General features: G+C 47.3%; 1 protein-coding gene across 2 annotated transcripts in view; it reads right to left on the bottom strand.

The window, feature by feature from the left end:
* Positions 1–17,608, bottom strand: part of LOC147464471 (uncharacterized) — a 36,918-nt gene that overhangs the window by 3,366 nt on the left and 15,944 nt on the right. The window contains exons 2-3 of one of the 2 annotated variants that reach the window (XM_086515182.1): positions 3,857–4,018; positions 3,170–3,761 (exon numbers count right to left, since the gene is read on the bottom strand). The exons of the other annotated variant lie outside the window; for it this stretch is intronic. Of the exons in view, the coding sequence (XP_086371308.1) occupies positions 3,519–3,761; positions 3,857–4,018 (405 nt within the window). The 3' untranslated portion in view covers positions 3,170–3,518. Of the gene's footprint in view, positions 1–3,169; positions 3,762–3,856; positions 4,019–17,608 lie in introns of those variants that run through there. 2 annotated transcript variants of the gene reach the window in all.

A 17,608-nucleotide genomic window follows, 5' to 3' on the forward strand; every position in this document is an offset into this window, starting at 1 on the left:
GATCGCGAGAACAAAGCAAGAAAAGCGATGAGCGACCAACACATGAAAGAGTTGTTGCGACTTTTTTCTAATGTGTAGGCGCAGTTTGAAAAGGAACGGGAGAAGGAGACTCTTTCAGTCTTTTCTTCTTCCAAGCATGACACACATGATTTGCATGATCAAGATGTGATTATTCACAAGCAGGATGATTTGCATGACAAAGATGTGATTGTTCACAAGGATGATGGTTTGGTGGATACTTTTTCTATTGAAGCTAACCTCGTTGCAAATTCGATCAATTACGAAGAACCGATCTTGGCTTTCGAGTCGAGGTCCACAGAACTCCCACAGGAAGATTCGATCAATCACGAAGAACCGATCTTGGCTCTCGAGTCGAGGTCCAAAGAACCCCCACAGGAAGTATTATGTGTTCGAATGATTAGCCAGCACGCATTGTTCGAGTGTTTCATTCGTGATGCTTTCCTGAATTTTAGTCACCGCCCTTATGTGGTCCCTTTTCACAGGCATGACATATTGTACGATGAGCACGATTCACTCATGAATGGGCACGGATGTATGCGGATTACTCATGAAAAGAAGAGATGTTTGCATTCAAGGAATTCACATTCCATGTCTCTTCCTTGGCCCCACACAATTACAAAAAGAGCACAAATAGGAATGAGCATCAAGCATTGGCATTTCCATTGTGATTTGCCACACTTGATTGATTTAGATAAGAAAGACAAGTTTCGAATCCATTGTTTGCGTATGTTTGATGAACGGTTTGACACTCTGTCTCTATGTTCGTCTACATTGCATGCACAGTCTTTAAAGAAGACTCGAATTTTTTCCAGTCACTTTACATGGAATGGGTATGTTCACGGTTTTGTGGTGGAAGCGGTTTCATGAATTTTCATCCTCGGAGATTCTTGCAGAAGGTAGACGTATGACTATACACGAAGTTGAAGCATTGAAGGAGCCACAGAAGACTTTGTCGCTTTCGGCGCGGCCCAAAGAAGCAAGCGTTGCAAACCTTTATGAAGTTCAAGTATCGCATGACCCACGCATCAGAGTGGGCCGGCGAAGAGTCCTTCCCAAGATTCCAGACTGTGTTGGCGATCTCCCTCGACGCCATACAATTCGGTACCAGTACCTCACTTTGAAAAGGAGGGGATGTCACGTGCACATCTAACCCTATGTGTACGTGGACAAGCTACTTCATGACATGGGTTCAGTTCAGTTAGATTAGGGAGTGATCTGACACTTTTGTGAGTCTGTTCACAAACCGTGCATGTCCAGACACTTAGATTAGATGCATATCCTCTGGTTGCACACAACATGATTATCAGATTTCCATCAGAACCCATTAGGAGCATTTTAACAGTGCATAGACCTATTTTCCCTATTTTAGCCATTTTTCACTTATTATTTTTAAGTGACTTTTGTTGGGAAACTGGGTAGGGAAAATTTACCAAGCATGTATATAAGAAACCTAGCGCTAGCACTTTCTGGCAGAAGAGGCAGCAGGAACCCCGTGTTCAACAGGCACCTTCTCAGCAGGACCCCCACAGGACTACTTAGCGTTTTCTGCATCAGCAACCTAGCGTTTTTTGCATTGCAGACAAGCCCAGTGTTTTTGCATCTGCAGCAACCTGGCAACAACAGATCACAGATCAGCCCTAGCGTTAGCAGTTTGCACCAGCAGATCAATAGCGTTTTTGCAGATCAAGACAAAATCAGCCCTAGCGTTTTTGATTTGCAAATCAACCTCTGCATTTTGAAGATCTACCGCGACAGAACCTCAAGATAGACCAACATTTTCAGTCTTCAGCGTACAGACACCATATCGCAGCCCCCAAACCTCGCAGATCTCACCTTCCCACAGCAGATCCTTGCCGCACGGTCAGATCCAGCGTAGTTTGAAGATTCAGCCCGGAAAACACAGATTTCAGCATCTGCGTTTTCAGCGCGTCGTCGTCGCATCGTCGCTATCGACATCGTCATCGACATAAAGTCAGAATTCAGCAGATACAAGATTTGCAGATTTCAGCCCGTCTCGTCGTCGTCCTCATCGTCGTCGACATCGTCGGCAAGTCCAAGCATTGTAGAGATTTGTGCAATCAATAGTAGACCGTTCTCGCCATAGAGAGTGGGGCCTTCGGAGGAGGGTTTGACAACATTCTGGTGTCGTATTCTTCTCTCTCTATCTCTCAGTCTCAGCACCTTCATTCACAATGTTTATCCACTTTGTTTGTAATCACTTGCATTCTCTCATTAAAGGAACGGAAGGCTCTCCCTTCCGTAAGAAAAAAGGAACCTTGAGCACAGTTTGGATCACTCATGTTTAGCAAAGTTCAACATTCACTTCTACTGCACCTTACACAGAAGAAGTTCCAGTGACTTGCAGTGCACCTTCTCAGCAAGGCCGGCAGCAGACCTAGCGTTTTCAGCCGACAGAAGCAGATCAGCCTTGGCGTTTTTGTTACAGAGATCTTGCCTGTATTTTGCAGTTTTTGGCGTCAAATCAGCCCAAGCGCAACAACATTTTCAGTTTTTAGCACTTGGACACCGCAGACTCAGCCCTTAGCCTCGCAGATCTCACCTACCCACAGCAGATCCTTGCCGTACCGTCCAGTCAGCCAGTGTTTTCAAATTCATCACGATGTTCGCAGATTTCAGCATCTGCATTTTCAGCGTATCGTCGTTGCGTCGTCGTCGTCATCGCTGTCCTCGCCGACACAGTGTCAGTATTCAGCAGAAGCTCAGAAGTTTGCAGATTTCATATTTTCAGCCCTAGCGTTTTCAGATTTCAGCCCGTCCTCGTCGTCGTCATCATTGTCGTCGACATCGACGGCAAGTCCATTGCATCTAGACCATCGTACCAAATTTGTGCAATCAATAGCATAGACCTCTCTCGCCATAGAGAGGGGCAAGGTTGTAAGGTACGTAGTATTCGGTACGTGTTCGGTATGTACTGTACGTTGTACCGTATGGATTGGGCCATAAGGTACGTAAAATTCGTAGTATATTTTTTAAAAGCTAAAAATACAAAGAATTCCAAATTTATATACAACCTATCTAGTTTAAAAACACTGCACAATACTTAAACATAGCCACAACTTTCAAAAAACACTTAAAATCACCCCACAAGTTAAGTAACCGCTAGAATCGAGTCCAGACCACATGACATAGTGTAAGTCAAAAGTACATAATTGAATGCTGAATCCTCGTACAAAAATAACATAGTCACTCAATAAAGAGTCTGGGTGGCTCAAGCAACAAAATAAAAGCATAAATGAGTCATGACAAATGTCCAAGTCCCAAGACCCAAAGCACTCGGCAATCACTACTACTCAAAATCATCATCAGAGGCTGATGAAGACTCAGAGAGCATGTCTCCATCTGTCAAGACATTGCCCTCATCATCATAATCGGGCTCTCTCTCCTCTGGCACAGATGCTAAGGGTGCATCACCCTCATCTGGATCATCAGCCTCTGAACTTTGGGTGTGGATGAGTCGAACAGCCTCATTGGCTCGTCTACGAGCAGGCCGAACGGGTAACTTTCCTCTGCGAATGCTCTCTCTGTGTGCAACCTTTGGATCTGCAGCAGATGCGAAGAGGAATACTGTAAGCTCGAGAGCGAGATCTAGTGACCCGGCGATCCACGCTCTCTAGCTCCCTGTGCAACTCTCGAAGGATCTCCTCTTGCTCATCTCTAATCCGTGCATCGACCTCCTCCGCAGTAGGATCTGCCACCATCTTCAACTCTGTGGGATCCACCTACAATGACAAGACAAAAGTTAAAACAGAGTCCATGATTCAACACTGTCTTTTGATCATTGACTTGTTTTCATAAATGTGCATGTAAATCTCACCTGCTTGGGTGTCCCCAAGGCATGAAAGCTGCGCACAAGCCGCATGTTAGCACGGCAATAAACCAATCTCTCTAATTGCTTGATGCTAAGACGATTGCGGATCTTCGTGTGAATAAGAGAGTATGCACTCCAGTTGCGCTCGCATGCCCCAACTGAGCAATCCTACAGCAATTCAAATAGCGAACACTCATGGGTCACAAGAGTCACGTGTAACAATATAGATTCATCATTCAATAATTATAAATTATAATTCGGACTTCAGTATTCACCTGAGAAAGGATGCGCAATGCAAGGTGGCACAACTTGGGAAGGCCCTGGCGTCCATAGTTCTACCACCATGTTAAAGGAAGCTTGGTAGCTTCCTTTCTCAATGCTACGGATCGCACAAAGGTGGGTCCTAAACTGTTTATGTAGCTACTCATCTCTGAATCCAGAATCAATTGCTCATCCTCATCATATATAATGTTCAGATATTCAAAACGTAGTGTGAGCAATGAAGCCTCCTCAAACAACTTGGCTCTTGTAGAGAGAATGGAGAACTGCAGCCATCCCATGGATGGGATGACGCATGAACTGCCATCGAGTCTCTACAATAGCCAAAATATCATCACAACTATGAACAAAATAGTCACAGTAAGTATGTGTTTTGAAAAATTATAAATAGACAAGTCACATGAGGACATTAGAGCACTTTGTAGTACTTACCGATCCTGTGTCAATGAGGTACATCCAGAAATGTGTGTCTTCATCTGCATAAACAGATGATACACCAACCCAAGTGTGGAGTCCTCCATGTCTGTGACCCGTAGTAGTACATAAAATGGCTGTAGAGCCACTACCAAGGACTGCACCTATGTCCAGAAAGTCTCATCAAGAACCTTTCTTTGAATGTACTTGGTCGCCTCTGACTGAGAGTGGTGCATCAATCTCCACTTTGAATCCACAACTGTCTGCAACAGTGGATCTCTCAATCTGAATAGCCTCTGAAGCACCAGATAAATGTATGCAAATTTGGTCTTCGAGGGACGCACCATGTCTACTGTGCTGTGGCTCCTAAAGATTGCCAAGGCTTGGTGTTTTTTGCGGAAAAAAGTGGTAAGCTTGGACGAATCAGACACTGTAGGCTGCACCCAGGGAAGTTTGCCTATGTCCTCCATGAGAAGGTCTAGGCAATGTGCAAAGCATGGTGTCCACACAATGTGCTTGAACTCAGCCTCCACCGTATCCCCCATGGCCTTGCAATTGGAGGCATTATCGGTGACCGCCTACAATGAGTCATGACAAGGTATTAAATGAAGTGCGGACATTATTACGTTGGAGAATGTATGCAAAATTCAAATGTGCATGCCACATGGTCAAGAATCAGTATCTACCTGCACGACGTTCTTCTCCCCAACCTCCTTGATGGCCTGGCGAATATGTTTAAAGATGAACGCCGCAGAAATGCGTTCTCCAGCTTTCCCTGCATCCACGGCTCGTAAGAAGTATGTGCCCAAGCAGGAGGAAACAAGGATATTGATAATGTGGCGCCTCCGCGTGTCACTCCACCCATCAAAAAGAATAGTGCATCCAAATTGTTGCCACCCAACCTTCACTGGAGTCAATGCTGGGTCTATGATCTCTTTTTGGCCATCAAGCATGGTAGTGCGCATCTTTTGGTAGTCAAGACCATTCCAGGAATCTGTAGCACCAACCTGTGAAATAGCTCTCACCATCCTCTTCCATTGATCAGTCTTCAACACATTGAATGCAATGTTGCACTCTATGAGAGTCCGCGCAATCTCCATCTCTGCAACTTTCTGTCGCTCTTTTACCCATGAATCACTGTGTACACGTGATGGCAATGTGGTTTGCCTTGGGCCACGTACACCCTCAACCCCACCTGCACTTGCTGCTGAAGCACTAGCACCCTCATCCTCAGCCTGTGAAACACGAGCTCTCTTTCTACTAGTGCCTGCAAATGATGGCGCTGCAGATGCAGAGCTGCCAATATCTCCAAGTAATGCATCCTGTAAGGCATCCTCTGTTGTTGCTGCTACTGCACGTGCTCCCCCTGACTGTGACGATGCAGTAGATCCTGGAGGAAAATGCTCCAAAATCAAGGCATTCCTCAATGCTTGCGGGATAGCCTCGCAACCCCCACAATGTCCAGTGGTGCCAATACCAGTGAGGTGCTTCAAAACCTGGTAATTGTACTGGTCATCTGCTCTCCGCAGTACTTGCACACCCAAGTGCGAGTCCCTGAACCTGGTTGGCCTCCTGTGTTGATAACTCTCAGGACATTGGTGTGCTCGGCCCAAAGAGGATTAGGTCGACGAGGCATGATAACTCTGCAACACAATTAACGCACACTTCAAAGTTGAATACAGAACTTACAATCTTTCGCGAGGTCAGGACTCTAGAGTGCCTCCTTGAAGCTTGCAGACTCCAAACACAAAGGGAGGGAGGGAAGGACCTTATCGGTGGCGTTCCACCCTTCCTTGGTCTCTGTGCAGAAACTGTGTAGACTCCAGAGATTGTTTTCTGCTACTCTGTTGTGGTAATAAGAGGTATAGCATAGGTTGGCTTATAAAAAGCCTCGTCCAAACAGTCCGACTAGGCGGATAAGGAACCGACCGGCGAATTATTTTTTTTTAATGCCCTGCACGTACTGAATGATACCGTACGTACGGATTCCGTACGGAAGTACCGTATGGTATTGAATGCATCCGGACGTACATACGGAAACAACCCTGGAGAGGGGGGCCCTTGGAGGAGGGTTTGAGAACCGTCTGGTGTCGTATTCTTCTCTCTCTCTCTCTCTCTCTCTCTCTCTCTCTCTCTCTCTCTCTCTCTCTCAGCACCTTCATTCACAGTCTTTGTTTGTGATCATTGCACGCTCACACTAAAGGAACGAAAGGCTCTCCCTTCCATAAGTAAAAGGAACCCTTGAGCACAATTCGGAGCACTCATCTTGAGCAAAGTTCAACATTCACTTCTGCTACACCTTACACCTCTCATGCCTGAATGCTCTGTACCTCCTCTGGCAAACCTGAAAACTAAAGCCCATCGCCTAGAGTGCGGGCTGTCACAAAGTGACGACGTGGCGGACAGCAAAAACCCTAAAATTCTTGCAAACCCTAATTTTGCCAAAAACCCTAATTTCCGAAAATTGCGGAGGCTGAAAAAAAAAGTAAAAAATAAAATAAATAAAAAATGATGAGCGACACAAATTTTGCTTTTTCTCTACGCAATGCGAAAGAGAGAGAGAATGCTTTTGCTTTCAAGTTTTGACTCTCTGTGAGAGAGAGAGAGCAATTGCTTTTGATTTGAAGCTCTTGGGACTCTGCTTTTGGGCATCCCTTGTAACCTTTAAATTAGTGGTGAGGGCCTCACTTCTCAGAGCATCTGGACGCAGATTCTGAGAGTGAATCCCGACCCACTCTCTTGTAATTTGAACTGATTAATATAAAAAGAAATACCGAAAGGGGTGCCCGTCTTTGGGGCCAATATCTCTAGGCACGGAACTCCGCCGGGCCAGTGCAAATCTATTGTGATCTGTGAATTGTTTTGAAGTGGTTATTTGGTGTTGTCGCGGTTGATTCTTGACTTGGAGTGTCCAAGTCTGTTTACAGGCTGGGCCCTCTACCATGGGACCCCAAGAAACATGAGGCCTACTACCAACCAAGTGGCCTTTCTGAGTGCTAACCATGGGGTTCCAAACAAGGGGCTGTTTCAAGAGCTCCTCCGTGCAAGTGGGTTGGTGTTGCTCCAAGCCACTCCGTAGCTGCTCCTAGGAGCGAAGCAAGCTCGCAGCAAATCGATCCTCCAGTCTCTTGCTCAGACCAACTCTGCGCATCTCTGTAAAGATCCACCCGATGGTAGGTCTCCAAGGGCCTCCTGCATGAGGCACCCGAGCTCTAAGCCGCTGAAGCAACAGCTCCTTCCAAGGCTCCTCCCCTGCAAGCAGTCTTCTGACAACAAACTTCCCAAGAAGGGCTCTGCTTTGCTGTGTTGGGTCTATGATCCCCAGTCCCCCCTGAGAACATGGAAGAGTAATAACCCGCCACGCTACTTTGGCCCAGGCTAACTAAGTGTCGCGCCCTGACATAAAAAAGTTCTTGATCAGCCTCTCTAACTGGTTGATACAGGAGCTCGAGAAGATCCAGCAAGAAATGATGTACCACATAGTAGCCAACAAGACTTGGTTGGCCACTACAACTCTGCCTGCCAAAGAGAGCCATGCCGAACTCCAATGTAGCAACTTCCTCATGATGGACGGGAGGAGGGGAGCAGTCTGTTGCTCAAGGGACAAGTCCATGCCAACCTGACAACCCAAGTAATTTTTAGATTTACACCACTCTACTGCTTCACACAGGTCTAGGGCACTTCCTTGTACGGCTAGTGTCTCCGGGCTGACCACCCATAGCATAGGTTGTACCTTGTCCGGTCGCCCGAGTTTAGGACCGGCCGCTCACTTGAGTTGGGCGTCCACCTTGGACACTCATATATATGGTGCCAAGGGGTATACATTTCATCGTATCATCATTGTACGGATCTTCTTGTTCTGATAGTCATGGGGGGCTGATCGCCCCCTCTTCCCCTATACCAACGTTTTGTGTTGTGTTCTCTCTCTCTCTCTCTCTCTCTCTCTCTCTCTCTCTCTCTCTCTCTCTCTCTCTTCTGCACATGCGCACTCTCACATGGTATCAGTTGCCTGCGGTGAGGGCGCATCATCACCTGCATGAGGTTCCCCTCCCAAGGGCTGGATCAGACAGCGTTTTCTGCAATAGCCAGGAGTCACTCAGCAAACAATCTTTGCAAGAGGGGGTGGCACCATCTTCTGGACAGCATCCATCGCTAAGGACTACTATGCCACCTGCGTTTTTGCAATAACTCGCTAGATCTGTTGCTTTCTCCACTAGCGCTATGGGTCTAGGACCCTTTCATCGCGGAAAACCTCCTCCTTCCATTTGCTTTAGCCTTTTTTTGTTGTCATCTGCGTTTTTGGCCTGCTGCTGCGTTTTGCAGCACAGGAGGGGAGCGCTAGCCATGCCCACCATGGATCTTGCCTCCTACCCGGCTTGGCATCAGGTGCCTTGCCGGCAAGATTCCTCTTCATTTGCTACAGATTTCATCCATATACACCTGCTGTTTTGTCTGTTTACAGCCCATTAGCGGCAGTGACTTTGATTCACCACCATCTCAGGACCCTCCGCATCGCTTCGGAACCTGCCGAGAGTGTACGAGCACGCTAAACATCACTGGACAGCAGCGTTTTCATCACCTCGCTGTTGCGTTTTTGGGTGGACAGCAGCCACATGGTTTGTGTTTTTTACAAAGGATGAATTTACCTCCGGCCAGGACACTATCCGGTGGTGGTCCGTGCGGTCTCTCAGTGACTGCTGCAATACACTGTATCTTCGACATCGGCTTGATCATCTACGGGCGTACGATCCTTGGGAGATCCATTCATTCCAGCCATCCTTCGGCGGTTGCATACTCCAAAGGGGGTGGTGACTTGTGGTTTGCTATGGACACACCTATGCATCATCAGAGGAGTTCACACGAGATATGGCCATGCTCATGGCATATGGGATTCCGACATTCCCAGAGAAGACACCACCATCTTGGGTGGATAGACACTTACCACTTGACCTCGACACGTCAGATCACTTGCTTACACAGGAGCATCTACATGGACTCAGGGAGAGGATCTTGGATCGCTTCTTGGATAGGTTCATTGCTTGGATCTACAGACTAGAGTGGGACTTTAGTTCTTTAGACTCTCTTGGAGAGTTTACCCACAAGATGAGGGAGATCAGACATCATTACGAGACTACATCCGGAGTCACCCGGAGCTTGGCTTGGATGGTAGTGCAATTGCTCTTCTACACTCCTGATCATTTATATTGCTACCTTCAGAGTTGCTTACACTCGCCCTCAGTAACCTTATAGCAGACTTATCACCCGACCGGAGCAGTAGGACACTCCCAGGTCATTCACATTGAGAGCCACACCGAGTTGCGGCTTGGTGGCGTTGTTGGCGCGGATTTTGTTTTGGTTGACACCGAGGCAGGAGATACAGGTAAGACAATGCGGACAGATTGGCCTCGCCTTTCCTCTTCTCAGAGATTATTCACCGCACAGGCTGCTCAGTCTGCTTTACCTACTTCATACAAGATGATCACGGTGCAGACAGCTTGGTCTGACTACAGCTCTTCTCAGAGGCCCTTCATAACGCAGACTGTTGAGTTTGGCTTTCCGCTCATCTTGGATTACCCTACCTACTGATAGGACACCATCCGGTGATGGTCCATGCGGTCGTCCGGTGACTGCTGCAGCTTACAGTAGCTTCTACTGTGCACACTGTTTAGTCTGGCTTTCCTTGTTTCGGAGGAGTTTCCGGCGCAGATTGCTACATCTGCACTTTCCTGGAGTTTTACACAGCTTAGTCACCTGGCCACACTGGGTTACAGGTTCATGCATTGACAGGCATCTGGTCATTCTCCTGACGGTTCCTGGGCTTCCCCATTTTCTCCAGCTAATAGACACCACAGATCCTACTGGGCAAGACAATTGCACGCCTATTGGCACTTCTTTTACGACAAGGAGTTGTTTTTACACTCGGTTCTAGGCCTTCACGCAATATCTTCACCCTGTATCGGCGGAGTACAGCAGTTTGCTACACTGCTCGTGACGGCACTTTACCATGGAGATCTCTCGGAGGTTAGGACACCCCAAACTGCTCTGCAGACATCACAGCAGACATTTTCATCATTTGCCTCACATCTTCGGCTTCATGCGGTTTGTTCAGCATCAGGTGCTGAGAGGGGGTATTAGATTTACACCACTCTGCTGCTTCACACAGGTCTGGGGCACTTCCTTGTACGACTAGTGTCTCCGGACTGGCCACCCATACCATAGGTTGTACCTTGTCCGGCCGCTCAAGTTTGGGGCCGACCGCCCACTTGAGTTGGGCACCCACCTTGGGCACTCATATATATGGGGCCAAGGGGGGTACACATTTCATTATCATCTGATCATTGTATGGGTCTTCTTGTGTTGTTAGTCATGGGGAAACTGATTGCCCCCTCTTCCCCTACACCAGCATTTTGTGTTGTGCTCTCTCTCTCTCTCTCTCTCTCTCTCTCTCTCTCTCTCTCTCTCTCTCTCTCTCTCTCTCTCTCTCTCTCTCTCTCTCTCTCTCTCGGTAACGAACTGCCGTCCTTGGGAAATCCATCCGAAACCCTCACCTGGCGACCAATCCGGTGTAGGAGCACTGCCAACCTAGAAAGCAACTGTCTTCCTCCAATTGATCAGTGCGTCTGATGCACAACAGAACACCTCAAGAGCCTACTCACACCTGTGCAAATTGGCTTCTTGGCCCTCCAAGTACAAAGCTAAGTCGTCGGTAAACTCAACGTCAAGAAGCTCATCTGCCCTAATAGGGAGCTCAAGACCACACAAGTCAACCTGCTGAGAAGTCGAAAATTTGCTCATCGCCTCAGCATAGAACAGAGAAAGGAAGGGAGCAAAAGGGCAACCCTGTCTGACCGAACGCACGAGCAAGAAGCGCTCCCCTCTTCCCCCTGCCAAAAGCACCTGAGTCGGATTGATTGTGCGCATGCCTGTAGAGAGCTGACACACCTCTGATCCAAGCATTTGTGAAACACATCCTGCGTAGAGTGCCCTCCAGGAAGTCCCAGTCAACTCTATCGTAGGCCTTGTCAAAATCGAGTAGTAGTATCACCAAATCCTCTCCTCGGAGACGCGCGAAGGCAAATGCCTCCCAAAAAGTGAAGATGTTGTCAAGGATACTAAGCTCCTTGACAAAACCTGTCTAGGTCCCATGTATAATGCTCTCTAGTAGTAGCTGGATCCTCAAGCTCAGAGCCTTTGCTATAATTTTGTAGGATGAATTGAGGATGGTAATGGGTCGCCATTGTCGAGTCTCACCCAAGGAGCCACCCTCCTTGGGAATCAGGTAGATCAAGCCCTCACTCATGTTGTCAGGCATCTCGCCAGTGTGCAAGACATACTGGAATGCGTTGGAAAGATTTGAACCAAGCAAGTCCCAGTACTCCAAGAAAAAGTTGGAAGTCAAACCATCCTCCCCTAAACGACTCCCTCGGGGGAGTGCTCGAGGGCCTCATGGAGCTCCTCTAGCTGGAGGGGAAGCTCAAGACTATGTTGCATCTCCTTGGTAACAAGGCAAGGCATCCGTGCCCAAACTTGCTCTTTGCATGCATCCTGGTGCACTTACCAAGGCTCAACTGACAACAAATCGCGGTAGAAGTCGATAGCAACTACACGCATATCCTCAGGTTCTGAAGAAACTAATCCGTCAGGTCTCCTCAACTGACTAACATTGGTGTGCGTATGGCGAGGCCCCACTATCTCAAAAAACTCCCCGGTAACTCTGTCACCCACCTGGGTCCACTGAGATGCATGTCAATGGAAGGCAAACCCATGCCGCCGCTCCAATGCTAGTCAGCTGCATCTGCTCCTCCAACCATGGACTGTCTTGATGCTGCTCCTGTATCCTCTGTAAGGAGAAAATGCCCCATCAAAGACGCTTCTCCTCCTCTCTGGCTGCAGCAAAATGAGCTGCAGACTCCTGAAGGAAGAAGCGACTAAGCTCTGTCAGCCCAGAGGCCACTCTACCAGTAGGGGTGTCCTACGTGCCCAGGCTCTGTCCAAAGTGCCTCCACTGGCTCCTTTAGCGCTGGATCCAGCAAGATCTTCTCGGGGATGCGTAGCATCGCACCACACCTCCTCTGTCTATCTGTCACAGTGAGAATCACTGATGCGTGGTCAAAGAAAGTAGTCCCTACTAGGATGCAAACAAATCCCCCTATGTCATAAATGTAATCACTGACGTAGAAGCAATCTATCCGTGAATGATTCACTTCTCCTACCCTGCGCGATCAGAGCCAGGGAAAGACAGGCTGTCTGTCACAGACCGGTGACGTGGCATGGCCAACAGGTTACACCCTGGCAAGACCCAGAAAACGCATTGTAGGGCTGACGTGGCAGCAGTGTACGGACCTCCGAAAAACGCGGCACAAATTGCGGCGGAAAAAGCGGCGTCTATACGGACTGCCGACGTGGCAAAAGCGTACAGACAAGGCAGCTTTTGGCTACGCAATTTTTACGCTAAGCATGAGAGAGAGAGAGAGAGCTTTCGATAAGATGCTTTATTTAAAAATATGGCAACTTTTGGGGCTCTGCTTTTGGCATCCCTTGTAATGAATAAATAAGTGGCTTGGGCTCCCACTTCTCAGAGCATATGGACGCAAAGTCTGAGAGTAAGACCCCTCCTACTCCTTTGTACTTTGAGCACTGATGTCACGTGACACATCCCAACCCTATGTGTCCATGGACAAGCTACACCATAGCAGGGTTCAATCAGTCCAGCTAGTTTAGATTAGCAGTGATCTGGCACTTTTGTGAGTCTATTCGTAGACCGTGCATGCCCAGTCACTTAGCAATAGATGCATATCCTTCGGTTGCACACAGCATGATCATTAGAATTCCCATCAGAATCCATCAGATTCGGTTAGGGGATTTTTCAAGTGCATTTAGCCTATTTTCCATATTTTTGGTTATTTTCACTTATTATTTTTAAGTGACTTTCCAACAAAAGTAGGTAGGGCAATTTTGCTAAGTTAATATAAGCAAACCCAAGTTAGCACTTTCTGGCAGAAGAGGCAGCAGGAGCTTCCCGCTCAACAGGCAACTTCTCAGCAGTACCCCCTCAGACCCTCTAGCGTTTTTGCATCTCCCACCTTCCCTTGGCGTTTTCTCAGCATCAGACATCGCCATCAAAGTCCCCACCTTTTCTAGCGTTTGTTTCCCCATATAGGCAGCCCATTCCTTGGCGTTTTTGCTCGCCAACCACCTGCCCCATTCAGCGTTTTTACTAACGCTAGGCATCTGCTGCAGATCAGCGATTTCCAGCATCATCAACCAGCGTTTGTGCCTTGCTGCAGCGTTTTGACTTTCAGCCCCAACCTGCCGCATATACACAGCGTTTTCAGCCTATGGTACAGTAGCAGATCAGCCCCAGATTGGTTGCAGAAGATCCCCCATTTTCAGCCATGAAAACGCAGCCAAAACAGTCATTTTCAGCCACCGAAACAGTCCCAAATTTCAGCAATTAGAAGATCCCAGATTTCAGCCATCAAGTCGTCGTCGTCATCACCGTCGTCGTCATCGGCATAGTCCAATTGCATCAATCCATTGCATACGCATTGTACCACTTTGTGCAATCAAAACGTAGACCACTCTCGCCCACGAGAGTGGGGCCTTCGGAGGAGGGTTTTACAACCTCTCAGGTGTCGTATCTCTTCTCTCTCCTTCTCTTAGTCTCATTCACTTGCACGCACAATATCCACTCACTTTGTTCGTGATCATAGCACTCTCCATAAGACGGAAGGCTCTCTCCTTCCCTAAGAACTAAAAGGAACCTTGAACAATCAAGATCACTAATCTTGAGAAAATACAACATTCATTCCGTTGCACCTTACAACTGATTAATACAAAAAGAAATACCGAAAGGGGCGCCAGTCTTTTGGGCCAATATCTCTAGGCACAGAACTCCGCTGGGCCGTGTCGAATCGATTGTGAACTGTGAACTGTTTTGAAGCGAATCTCTGCTGTGTCGCGGTAGAATCTTTACTTGGAGTGTCCAAGTTTGTTACAGTGGTATCAGAGCGCGGCCGATTTCTCTTCTACTGGGAAATCCGATCCTTTTCTCGCGACACTTATGGATTCAAACAAAGATCACTCGACTTCCTCTGCATCTGGGGATGCCGGAAGAGATCATGAAGAAGATTCTCAAGAGGAGTATGGCCCACCTCGGCCTACTCAGGCGGAGTTTGAAGAGATGGAGCGTCGACGATTGATTAACGATGCGACAAAGATGATGATAAATCTTGCCAAGGATCCCAAATTTGTAAAATTTTTTACGCAGACATCCTTCGACGAAGTGCACTCTTAGTGGCGGAAGGCCACAGAACCACCCCTCAAACAGGCACTCAAGAAGCCTCCTACTCCGAGGATGTTTACAGAATAAGAATTAGAAGAGGTGGCTGATACACGGCTTACCCAACTTTTTGACCCAACCAACAAAGCCAAAAAGCATGACTGAAAGCAGAAGAAAGGAACTGACTTCCCGGGTTATTTAAGTCGTCAATCTGCTTTTGCCTCGGCAAGAAAACAAAAGAAGCGTGTCAAATTTGAAGGAGTATCCAATTCTTCTTCTTCTTCTTCTGACAGTTCTTCTAGCTCTTTTGACTCAAGCGAAGAAGACAGGAAAGGGAAAAAGTGAAGCAAAAAGCAAAGCTTCGGAAAGGGCAAGAAAAAGGTAAAGAAGCCCAAGTTTCGCCCAGTTTCTGACAGTCCTACAGAGAACTCGTCTTCAGATAGTTCGGACTTTAATGATCACAGATTTTATGCAAAGAAGAAGAATTTTTATAAAGCCAACCAGTATGACTTTTTGGAGGATAAAAGCAAGAAAGTTCGAGAATTTAAAGAAGGTGGACAATCAATTAAATTTGACACTTTTTCTCGATTCCGAGATGCTTCGAGGGCTTTGGCCTTCATATAGCAGTTCGATATAGCGTTCTCTGGAGGGCATTACTCAGAGCACTCCAAAATTCGGAGGGCTACCTGTTACTTCAAGGGAAATGCTCGAACATGGTGGTCCATTCTTCTATTGAACAAGAAAGCGCCAGTTAAATGGCTGAAATTTAAAAGGCCTCTATTTCTTCTTGGTTGACTCGGGAGTACGAACGCGACATACGAACTGCTTGGAACCATCTCCGGGTGACCAAGAAAGATACCTTGGATGCCTATTGCAAGAGATTTTGGAGCTCTTTCTACCTGCTTCTTCATTTAAGAAGATCTCATTTAAAGAACACATTGAGCGGTTTACCTTGGGACTTCCTACGGAGATCCGAGATCGCTGCTTAAAGCAAAAGTCGGATTCTATTCAAGAATTAATGAGTCATGCGAAACGGGGCTTTGCCATACACTCAGGCAATTTGACTTGCCCCACAGATGAGATCATGACATAGAAAACAGAAGAGACTTCTAAAAATGAAAGTAGAAAGAAGAAGAGCCCCCAAGATCAGAAAGATAAGGATGCACGACCCCGGCTCACTCCTCGGGAGAGAGCCAACTACATTAAAGAGGGGAAGTGTTTTAGATGCGGGGAACAAGGACACATCTCCGCGAAGTGCCCTAAAAAGCCACAGAAAGAACAAGATCAAGAAACGCCAAAGAGTTCAAAAGCAACTGAGGAACTTGGACGGAAAGGCAAGATGAAAGCAAGACAGGTTCCAGATTGCAAGGGTACTGACCCAAGCATGATTGATGAGAGTACAGAACTTTGCCGAGCTTGGGGCAAAGTGAAAGATCAAGAAGCCCTGATTTTCTTTGATGGAGGAGCCAAGGCCAACTTCATTTCACCTGAATTGGCAGCACGGCTCGAGATTACAGCCGATCGGATGGGGCCACAAGCAGAGGCAGTTCTAGCGGCACTCGGCAGGGACGTAGCCATTACACCTGTCATTGGCAAACTTCGGTTGCATTGTCAGGGGTATTTGGGGCACGAGGATTTCTACATAATGCCCTTGGAAGGTTGTGATGTCCTCCTGGGAATTCCTTGGTACCATAAGGACAACGCAATGGTCAACTATCGGGCGAGAAAAGCGACTCTGACTACAGGAAAGGGCCGAACCATTGTACTTGAAACTTAAGGGCGAGTCTGTCCCTATTGTATTGACTTTCGCCGTTTCAAAATTAATGAAATCCAGTCTAATTGTTTACTCGATCTTTTTGAAAGAGTTGAATGATGATCATAGGACAAATATGTCTGATCTAGAAAAAGAACGCCAAGATTTTATCCACACTCATGCCGATTGCTTTTTTGAGGGCCTGCCAGGCGAGTTGCCGCCAGGTCGTCCCGAGGATCATACCATTGACCTGATACCTAGAAGCACACCACCAAACTGGCCACCCTACCGTGTGAGTCGAGCCTAGAATGAAGAGATTATGAACCAAGTGAAAGACCTCTTGGAAAAGGGTCTTATCCAGCCGAGTACTTCACCTTACTGCTCTCCGGTGTTGTTGGTTTTGAAGAAAGAGGGATCTTGGAGAATGTGCATTGACTATAGAGCTCTCAACAAAATCACCATCAAGAACAAATTTCCGATTCCTAGGACCGACAATATTCTAGACCGACTACAGGGATCACTCGGATACGGAATGGGGAGGTAGTAACGGGATATTCCATTCGGGATGGCTACTTGATGAAGAAAACGATATTGGGCATTACACAGCCGTTGAGGGAAAAGGTTTTAACCGAATGCCACTGTCCACCATTTACGGGTCACCGTGGCATTGCTACCACCTTGAAAGGTGTGGAGAGAGACTTCTTTTGGCCGAGACTCAAGAAGGACGTGGACGATTTTGTACGCAGTTGCTTGGTATGCCTGAAGGTCAAGGTTGACAGGCATAAAGCACAGGGATTGTTACAGTCTTTACCCATACCCACCCACCCCTGGGAAAGTATTGCAACGGATTTCATTTTTGATCTCCCGAGAACACAAAGTGAGCACAATGGTATCTGGACTGTTATTGACAGATTTAGCAAGCAAGCTCATTTCATTCCGGTGAAGAAAACAGTCAAGCCGGATCACTTAGCGAGACTGTTTGTGGCCCAGATCTTCAAATTACATGGCATGCCTGAGACAATTGTCTCCA

The sequence above is a fragment of the Adiantum capillus-veneris genome, chromosome 1 (assembly GCF_014529385.1).
Source record: "Adiantum capillus-veneris isolate H3 chromosome 1, ASM1452938v2, whole genome shotgun sequence".
Taxonomy (NCBI): Eukaryota; Viridiplantae; Streptophyta; class Polypodiopsida; order Polypodiales; family Pteridaceae; genus Adiantum; species Adiantum capillus-veneris.